The 10,658-nt window shown below is 39.2% G+C and overlaps 1 protein-coding gene across 1 annotated transcript; it reads right to left on the bottom strand.

The window, feature by feature from the left end:
* Positions 1–4,441: 4,441 nt before the first annotated feature.
* On the bottom strand, positions 4,442–10,180 carry LOC126282020 (uncharacterized). Its single transcript, XM_049981412.1, has 6 exons — positions 10,161–10,180; positions 8,883–8,990; positions 6,920–7,056; positions 6,265–6,329; positions 5,971–6,054; positions 4,442–4,598 (listed from the first exon to the last, which is right to left on the bottom strand). Exons 2-6 carry the CDS (start codon positions 8,988–8,990, stop codon positions 4,474–4,476), a joined length of 519 nt encoding a protein of 172 aa, XP_049837369.1. The 5' UTR covers positions 10,161–10,180; the 3' UTR covers positions 4,442–4,473.
* Between the last annotated feature and the right edge of the window lie 478 nt (positions 10,181–10,658).

Below are 10,658 nucleotides of genomic sequence, written 5' to 3'. Positions count from 1 at the left end.
ATTTCAATGTAAGACTGGGAGACTAAGATAAAACTTAGGTACCTCACACTCTATGTAAAACGTGCATAGAGCATCTGCGACAGTGGGGATATGGGAAACGGAAGTGTATGAAATTTGGGGTTTCGATGATATAGCGAGAACAATTAATTCACAGTGATGATTGTTACTTTTGTTCAGTGAATTCGAAGGACATCAACTATAATAATCGGAATACGTAGATATCTCACGATATACCCTTCGCAAGATTCCCCTTTCCAAATTCACAGGAGATACCTGTTCCTGTATTTAACAGTGTTCCAGAATCATCTGACGAAGACGACGAATCAGCTCTTCTGAGCAAAATGACGGTAATTTTGTATGATCCCCATAGTTGCAACCGCATTTAATCAGACGGCACTGAACGAAATCATTACAAGCCTAAGTCGTCCACAAAAGTCATTGGACCTGTAAAGTTCCAGGCTGGCAGAGAAGCACAATATGTTACCGGGACAAAAGTCACATTCTATCACAGACAAGAAACACATTTCCTGGCATCTTTCACAACATTTTGCACCGAAGTTCGAAGATTGTGAAAGAAAGTGGGTATAATATACCCCAAACGAATGACAGTTATTTATAGGCAGTTCCAAACGCAGCCTAAAATGTGTCCCTTCACGTAAACGGAACAATTTCATTACAATCCCAAATGATCAATCAGTTGTTACACGATAATGTCATCGTGGGGAAAACTCATACCACAGTCACCAATGGGTTATCTGTGTCGATTACAAAATGCTCATTATTCTTCCAGAGCAACGTGCCTTATATGTCTATGGGACTCTAGAGCTAAAGCTTTACACTGAGTGAGATGGTGGCAACCCCATATAGAAAGTAAGATCATTGGAGAGAATGAAATCATCACAGAATGTTTGACTAAAAGAAAAAAATCTCATTTTCACACAATTGCATATCATATTTGTATTAGTGAACTATTTAATCGAGGCACTGAATAGATATAGAGCTTGTGTTGACTATATAATTAAAAAATTCCCGACACTGAGTATGAAGAAAATAAAAGCAGGTATACTAGTTGACTCACAAATCGGCTAATTCATAAATAACCGAAACTTCAAGACTCAATGAATGATACTGTGGCAGCAGCGTGTTCGTTATTCTGTGTAGTAATGAAAAATTTCGTAGGAATGTATAAGGCTACTAACTATGAAGAACTAGTCTAAAATATGCTGACTACATTTTAGGAGCTTTGTTGTAACATGAGCATATAATAACAATAAAGGGACATTCCTTTGGTCCAATACACGATTGCCTTGATGATGTAAGCAAGTAACACATGAGGATTTTCTCAATGGAATAAATTGATGGAATAACAGTGTCGTTACGCAAATAATTGCGGACTGATGTTACAGGATCCAGCGTGAATGTCTATGATCAGTGCGTCGAGGGAAATCACAGAAAAGTGGACTCATTGACCTAATGGAAGAAAATTAATGAAACAATGCATCATTTTTTCTGTTAAGTTGTCAGCCTTTTGAGTTATTTGATGCGGACCACCATGAATTCCTCTCCGTACCAACCTCTTAATCTCGGAGTATCAGTTGCAACCTACGTCCTCAATTATTTGCTGGATGTTTTCCAATCCCTGTTTTCCTCGACAGTTTTTGTTCTCCATAGCTTTCTTTAGTAAAAAAGAAGTTGTTTCCCGAGATTTTAGCGACGACCTACCGTCACGTCCTCTTTCATTGTCAGTATTTTTCAATATATACCTGTCCTCTGCTTTTCTCGAAGAACCTCTTCATTCCTTACGTCATTCCTTACCTTATTAGTCTACTTAATTTTCAACGTTTTTCTGTAGCACAGCTAATCAGATACTTCGATTCTCATATGTTCCGTTTTTCCCATAATGAATGCTTCACTAACATGTAATGTTGCGCTCGCAACGTACAGCCCGAAAGTTTCTTCCTCAGATTAAGGCTTTTGTTTGATGTAGACTTCTCTCTCGGTCAGTAATGTCCTTTTGGTTACTGATACTCTACATTTTATGTTCTCCTCAGTCCCTCCTTCATGGAGTAATTTTGTGCCCCGGTAGCTGAATTTATTAACTTCATCTAAGTCTTCATCACTGATCATGATTTTAAGTATATCGTTGTTCCGCTTACTTTTAGTACTTACGTCTGTTTTCAGTTTACTCTCCATGCATATTGTGTGCTCATTAGACTGTTCATTACACTCACCAAAACCTGTAATTCCCAGTGAATTTCACAGAGAATACCTATGTCATGATAGAACTTTATCATTGATATACTTAAACGTTGAATTTTAATTCCACTCTTCATCCTTTCTTTTATTATCGTTATTGATTGTTCGACGTATAGGTAGAACAGTACCCTCGAAAGTCACTGTTTAACAACTTTTTTAAACCGAGCACTTGGTTCTTCCACTTGATAGTCTCACTATGTCTTCTTGGCTTTGGTGCATTTTGTAAATTATCCGTCTTTCTCTACAGCTTACCACTATTTTTCTCAGAATTTCGAACGTTTTACACCTTTTGACAACGTCGAACGCGTTTTCCAAGTCGATATATCCTACGCACGTGTCTTAAATTTTTCTTAGTCTTGCTTCATCAACCGCATCATCAGAATTGCCTAATAGTGCCTTTATATTTCCTAAATCCAAACTGATAGTCATCTGACACACCGTGAGTTTTATTTTCCATTCTTAGTTATACTAATCACATTCGTTACTACTAATTTCTATGACAACCTGTTACTAGTTCACTTCCATATTTGATCGACCATCGGAATGCATTCAACGTATCTTTACGTAAAATGCATAATGCTACAATGAAGCGAGAACGTTACACAAACTACCTTCTACTATCGTTAAACTAAGACAGGAAGGACCTGCGACTTTCTGTAGCTTTATAATACCACACATGCGCTGCCTGCGGCAGTTTTGTACTTATTTTCTGAAAAGTACTTTGATGTCCATTCCTTCTCTTGTATTTTCAACGGTGTGAAGGTACAATTCTATTTTTTTCTTTGTCCAGGCGATACATATTAGAGTTCTTGTTGTTCTCGGAAAAGAGAATGTTTTCTTCCGTATAAATAGGTTACTACGTAAAGAAATTCGCGTGAAGACGCAACAGCTGAACGAAAACCCTGTGTTGACAGAAAGCGACATTAGGAAAACGAAGCGTACCCTGAAGTACTGTGCGAGACACTCTAAAAATTTCAGTACAAAAATTTAATTTCCAGGTCACAACAGCAAGAAGTAAGGGTCCTAACACACTGAGATATTGGGAAAATTCTGAAAATATTACCCGCAAAAAATTCCTTTGCCTAAACCATGGATCTACGTACATTCAGGTTAATTTATAGTAATGGAAGATGTGTAAAATAAAGTCAATAAAGGGAAATATGATGTTATTTCGCTCCGAGCTGAGCTAAATGCCTTGGAATAGCAACCAAGTTGTTATTGCAAGAAAACTATCTGTAAAATAACAGCTAGCTCAAATGTTATTTTACATTACAGTACAGTATATTGTCAAGGGAATAACAGCCAAGGACTTACATGATATTTAGACTGCAAAAAGATTCATTTCACATTACGTAACGGAACTGATAGATCAGAAGCCACGTAAAATAAGAAAATTACTGAATAACATCATTCTACCATTTATTACGCAGCGGCGCATAAATCGCATTGAGTTTAGCTTAAGATGTCGCAGATGACAGAAGGGGAGACACCATACAACGATGGCAAAACAATCTAGATGCGACACAACTGCCAAATTGTTGTAAATTTTGCTCACCATTGTAAACGTTTCAATATTAAACATGATTTTCCCAGCTTTCAAAAACATTTATGTATGTATATTTACCTTTGGGTCCTTTTTATAGAGATTGTCCTATCGACTCGGCAGGGAGTAATGTACTTTTATCAACAAGCGAAAATATTGTTGGTGCCTTCTTGAGGATATTTATAAGGCTAGGTATAACACCATTCAAATTTGTAATAAACAATACATATTGCTGTCTCTCCCTCACCTTACGACGTCAGGTCTTACGGGTCTTTCAAATCCCTTGTATACAACTTACTGTAGTAATGACATAGCTACCAGAGATTTGTACTTTGTCGTTTTACTACTCGATGACCACTCCTAGCAGCGGAGTTGTACTGTGGAACCTGGTCCAGATCCGAAGCGTCTCTGAGAGCACACCACAAATTACTTGGTTCTCCTCCCAGTTTTATGGTTTATGAAAATTAACTTAGAATGTCGACGTGTGCAGATTATGACAAAACGTTTCTTAATCGACAATACATTCATTTCTGAAACATACGTATTCAAAAATGGAATGTAAACCGTTAGATACTACATTACCATTAACCAACATGCGGAACAGGAAATAATAATTAAACATGACGATCGCATATGTTGAAGTTCTTTTATTTATGTTCAGAGATCGACATAAGTTAACAACTGACTTCCTGGAATTTGGATCTGTCGATTTCAGGGCGTGCGTCGACCTCAGTCCATATCTGGTTGATCAGATCGTCGCTCGGATTCTCGGCAGTGGTGAAGATGAATGTCATCTCGTCTGAAAAAGTCGGAAAAATAATAAGTTATGAGTATCTGTTTTGCCATCGAATATTAAGTACGAATTAAAGCTACGTAATGGGAACTAGGAGCAAAGAAAACCAAAGAATCTATGTGCTTCATCATGTGGCTTACACGCAGCATGATAACATTAGTTCAAACATGAAAATGTTGTCACTATTTATCGTTGTACATTAACGACTACACTCCGCATTGGTTTTAGGTTGTCTGGTTTACAGATCGACTTTAGCTTTCGGAAGTTAATTTTGTTACCCACTCCCCGCTAAATTGTCTAAACACTGAACAGATGTAACACAGTCAAATTTCCGCGCTTATGTTTCTCCTGAATTGGGATTTAATAAAAATGATGTTCATGTGTTCGCAATAAACACCCACAGTGAATTGACTCGTTCTAGAACGTCAAGAGGAGCATTATAATCTCAAATTGACAGTATAGCTAACTATTCATTCTTTTTGAAGAAATTTATCGTAGTACACCGCTCATCGAAACTTCCATGCGATTCTAACGACAAGAGCACTGCTACCACAGTGCCCCTTCACATAAAAATTAGTGTGCTGCTCGAAACTATGAATACGTTCAGGCTACATTCTTAAGCTCATACATTGACGAAGACAGGAGTGAGAAATTCGATCTAATATGTAAGCCCATAGAGAGTCGTCCCTCGCGCTTATCACTCGAGAATGGAACAGGAGCAGGCAGACATGTTAGTGATAGCAAAAGAACCCTCCGCCACCAGGTGGAAGGCGCATTACAGATTATGGATGTAACTCTAAGCAACCATTCATTTAATCTTCAATGCCTGGAGCCGTAAGAAAATGTAACGCTACTTGGTTCATCTTAAAAAATAAAGTAGTTATTAATAGGGGACGCCTGTGTACGTCAGAGTAAAACAATCTACGTTTTAGTACAACTAACTTCATAATTATCATATACATTCACCGCTTGCAGTTCTGTGTATTAACCCAGATTGTAACGCTACAAATATGTGTGACAGCATAAAAAATACTCTTTTCTTATGTAGCCTTCCGCTGGGTGGTGCACTTTTATGAGACGTCTCCTTCCTCATCTGCCCTTGTGCAGCATATAATTACCGTTAACACCACTACTTACTAGTTGTACACATGGTGTGACAAATTGAGTGACTGACGGATGAAGTAAAGTGTTGGGACGCATATTTCTCTTTTAGGCCTTAATTTCCAGGGTTCTGTACGTGTGTGAGTAGTGTTCAGTAGAAGCAGAAATGAAACTCAGGTTCCTTATGTAGTATTACTAATATTTTGAGTGATGTTGCAATCGTTTACCTGCATCATTGTGACAGTATCAAAATTTCTACCATAAAAGTACAACTTACCTCCAGTCACCATGCAGAAGTGCTCAATGAAGATGTCTGCGCTTCCATAGACGAGGTTTCGCTCAGCGGTCAACAATTCACCGTCTGGAACACACATGTAAAACTGGTAGAAAACTCATTTTTATGCTTATGAAACTAAATATAAGGAAGCCGAAAAACGTATCGGAGACAGACGTAAGTAAGACATTGTTCTCCCAGACTGTCTCATCACTGTAGAGCAATAAAGAATGCATCTGATTGCTGGGCAACAAAACGTATCACTGTTAGCAAATTTGTCCTGGGACAGGTACTCACACTTGCCGTAGTAGGTGCTGTGAAGTCTGTTTCCCTCGATAGTGACGTCGGCCGTGACAGCAGCTCTGAAACGGTATGTTTATAACAAGCTTTAATTTTTCCGTAAAGCATTGTGCAAAAAACGTATGTATTACAGTAATGTTAATGTAGAAATATAGAAGTCATTTTTTACTGATGAACCATAGCCCATTTAAATGTTTTCTTCTGTATCTAAAGCAATTTAATTTTCTGCCACCACAACTATCGACGGAATTCTCACAGCGTATCATTATGCTCAGTCGCTGAGTCTTCCCCTTTAAAGTGCTAACGCTTTGGAGAATGTGCCACCAGTTATCATTCATGACATGTCTGAAAACTGTACTGGCAGAAGCAAGGCTTTGATTTTGGTCGTGAGTCGTGATTCGAAAAGCTCTGTTCAGTATTTGAATTCGAAACGCAAAAGATTCCTACTTTGAGATCCGGTATGTGACACAAGTTTATTCTTGCGCAAAGTTCCTCTGAACTTGCAGTCTCAGCCGTACCAACTCTGAGACAGCATCTGCTGCATCCCAGCCGAACCAAGTGTGAGGCAAAATCACTAACTCGGTCAATAGCAAGAGACTCACATCACCATATCTAAGGACGTCGTATACAGATCAAGTATGGAGGTACTCACGACGGGTCCTGGCTGAAGGCACCGCTGAGCGTCATCTGGTTAGCAGCCTCGCCAGGGTCCTGTGTGAGGATGAGGCAGCCCAGGGGGTCCAGGGCTGCTGAAGGGTAGCGGTACTGCTGGTACCACTTCTTATGGGCCTGCGGAACACACACAACACGTCTGCACTTGTCACTCAGTCTCGCTTGTGTTTCAAAGGACGCTGAACAGCTTCATGAAATTTATTCGTATTGTATTTAAAGAAATCGCCCTCAAGTAGCAGAAACATTTTTATGAGAGGAACATTGCAGTTTTAGTCTAGATACATCATGTGCAGATGCGAATTTATTATAATTTCCGCTTCCCCCAACACTAGGAGAAAATCTACGATAATATAGATCTGATAAAATAATGGGGACTACTGATTGAAGTCAATGAACCTTCAAATTCGTTGAATGCCATTACATCACGGTCAGTAAACAATAAATTATTATAAATGACGAGTTGTTGACTGAAAATCAGGGAGTAAAACTTGTGTACGGTCTATCACCAATTCTTTATGATACATGTTTGTATCTACAGAGTTTTAGAAGAATGGAATTTGAAAAGCCCCAAGAAGATGGACGTGGCAAGAAACAAACGTATTAACTGTATTTTATTTGCGGAAGACCAGATTGCCAAAACAGAGAGTGAAACCACTTTATAAGAAAATGTGTTTAATTTGAATTTCGATTTGTAGACTTAACGACTGGTTATGTTTATAAATAAAACAAAAGCAGTGTCATTGGAAGGTAAACACGTAACAAGAGCAATGTAGCATAGAACACTAACAGAGCAAAGAAATTCCTTTAAATGTATCAGTTGAGAGATATCAATAAACATAACTAATTCAGATATGAATCAAAATATAACTTTATAAATAAATATTTTATGGAGCTATCTTGTTAAATTATAGGGAAAGAGATAATTCTTAGGCTACACAACGTAATGTCTAAGCTTTCTCTTGTGTATGGTAGTGAAAACTACATACTAAGGAAAGAAAGAGACGAACAATTATAGCAGCTGACATGGAGATAAGGATTCTGTCGTCACTTGTTGGGTTAACGTTAAGAGACAGAATGAGAAGTGAAGGCATAAGACAGCTACTAGAAATGAAAAAAAACAGGCACTACCAACAAAAAAGTTGTGACCACATGAAAACGTCGCCACGTACGCGATACAATGTAATAACACTGGGAGACCGGATATACGACAAACAATGAAGAGATGAAGACAGTTTGGTTAAATTCGTTCGGTTTTGGAACGAGATAAACATATCCCATAGACTAGAAGAAGATGAAGAAGAGCATGGGAGCCAACTGCTGAACGGAGATACGTTTATTTGTGGGTGATGTACTTTGAAGACATAACAGACTAACACATTAAGGTAAACTGGTGCCTATGAGGGGGCAATGAGTGTGGTGTTACTCGGCATCTGGCTAAAGAGACTGCCCACAACTCGCTTGTTCGTCATCTTTTGGTGTTCTGCTGCGCGGTCTGCGATCCTTACCAATATAATGAACATAATACGACGAGAACGGCAGTTTTTGTGTTACAGTGAAATAGAGGAGAGAGTGTCACTGACATGATGTAGGATTTCATGGGGGCAGCAGTAAAGAAAAGGTGTTTTTCATTGCGAGGGAGTCTTCTCACAGAATGTCAATCACCAGTTTTACCCTCCATATTCGAAAGTATTTTGCTGGCGTCGACCTACATACGGAGCAACGATATTCATACTAAAATAAGGGAAATCAGAGCTCGCACGGGAAGATATGTCGTTGGTCTTTTCCTCGCGCTCTTAGAGAATGTAATAATACAGAATTATTGTGAACGTGGTAAGATGATGAACACTGGGCCCGGCACTTGAGTGTGATTTGCAGAGTATCCATGTAGATGTAGATGGAGATGTAGATGGCCAGAAGCAGACTGCCAGGTGTCGGGGACTCACCGTGGTGACGCTGAAGGTCTCTGTGGAGGCTTCGGGCAGCGTGCAGGTGTCAGCCAGGACTGCCCCAGCCAACAACAGCGGCACCAGCACCAGGGAGGAAGTCATCATCTGCAGGAGAAAAGGCAGCCACGTGTTGGAAGTACTAACTGTATTCCTGCAAAGTGAGTCGGTGAATGAGCTCTAAGTGGTTCAATTCGCCGTAACGTCTACCCCTGCGTTGTCAAATACGTAAGGAACTGACGCTAGGAACGTCGACATGCAGTGGTGAAAGCGGATGTGGAAGCCAACAGCTATGCCAGAAAACTGGGTACATAACTACAATAGTTAGGGACTAAATAGCCAAAAGTCCAATTCAAACTTAAGAAAACACTCTCCCCTCACAATGTTATATTAAATCAAAGAACTGAAAAAGTTTTATACAATTATTTTTTATCTAAATGTTTGAGAACAGTATATATTCTGAGGGTTGAACAAGTCTTAAAGCCATTTATATTGTTACAGCTGCCACTTCAAAATGCTGCATTAGGCAGTGATTGTGAATAGACTTAGCGACGCTCCAGGGGAAAAATGTTGTCCTTCGTGAACTATGAATTTCGATGGTTTTCGACCCGGAGGTAAAAGGTTCGATTTCTAGTGGTGATAAAATAAAATTCGCAGCAGCACACTCGTGTGCCATATTGGACTTGGTGGGAAGGGTGACGGCGGGGTGAGGGAGGGTACAAAGTAACTGATCACCACACTTCGCGGAAGCGTCCTGCCTAAAAATTTCAAACCTCCTCACAGCCACTCATACGTTATGGACTTATGACGCTGTCTATGGTGATTCGTCAGTCGCATGAGGTGGTTAAGCTCGACGACCCCTTCGGTGATAATCGACAGGAATAGACTCTCTGCCGGCACCGGGTTACACCCTGTCCATTTCCTGTCTTTCTGTCATCAACAAACGCGATTTAAAACGCTACAAGCAACATTCGTATTCACATACACTTCAGAGGCATACGCACTTCATGAAATAATGGTACACGACATTACTTAGAAGATGATAACTGTATGTACGAAACGAGTCATCAGTTGCATGTCATACTCAAGTTTTTTGATATTCAGCTTTGCCAACACGACGAAAAATTATCTGTTTTGGCCAATGTTTAGTGAGAAAAATAGCAGTCTCTTAATTATAGCGGGAACATCGGTTCCGATGTAACGGACGACTTACAAAACTAAAATGAAATACGAGAAAGCTGCATAGACGATATATGAGAATAAGATCCAGCAACTTACTGCTAACGATTGCTCTTTCGAAGGATAAACTCAGAAAACATCACCGCCTTTTTATACTAAACGCTCTGAAAATCCAGATTAACTGGCCAGATAAATTACCAGCTGAATATACTGCAGAAGATGCGTCACATGAGGCCTTGACGTAAGTAATTTAATATTTGTTTATCTGTGTGTCTGTTTCACGACACAATAAGATATTCAGACAATGACACCTGTGGCCTCCATTGCGTAATATTGAAACTTCTCACGAGAGTCATAAGTGCCAATAAATTACATTAATGTCATTCGTGTTGCTACCAATTAAAATTTACATTATTATCATCTTACTTCGAACCCATAAAATCTCCATATGATGAAAAAATATTTATACGGTTAAATAAAGCTGCCCTAGTATGTTAGAAATGTAATAATACGACAAACCGATTACATACTCACCAGCCCTGTCGACTAACAGGATAGGTTGGCCTGTCAGGGATGTGTAATTTTTTGCTTCGTAGC

This window comes from Schistocerca gregaria, chromosome 7 (genome assembly GCF_023897955.1).
Source record: "Schistocerca gregaria isolate iqSchGreg1 chromosome 7, iqSchGreg1.2, whole genome shotgun sequence".
In the NCBI taxonomy this organism is placed as follows: Eukaryota; Metazoa; Arthropoda; class Insecta; order Orthoptera; family Acrididae; genus Schistocerca; species Schistocerca gregaria.
This window is presented reverse-complemented; position numbering and strand designations above follow the sequence as displayed.

What these genes read in the sequence shown, in the direction of transcription:
- LOC126282020 (XM_049981412.1), bottom strand. Translation starts at nt 8,990, where the DNA reads ATGATGACTTCCTCCCTGGTGCTGGTGCCGCTGTTGTTGGCTGGGGCA. An exon ending in GCCTTCAGCCAGGACCCGTC is followed by an intron (nt 6,330 to 6,919) that starts GTGAGTACCTCC and finishes ATACCGTTTCAG; the next exon opens with AGCTGCTGTCACGGCCGACG. An exon ending in CTTCTGCATGGTGACTGGAG is followed by an intron (nt 4,599 to 5,970) that starts GTAAGTTGTACT and finishes CGACTTTTTCAG; the next exon opens with ACGAGATGACATTCATCTTC.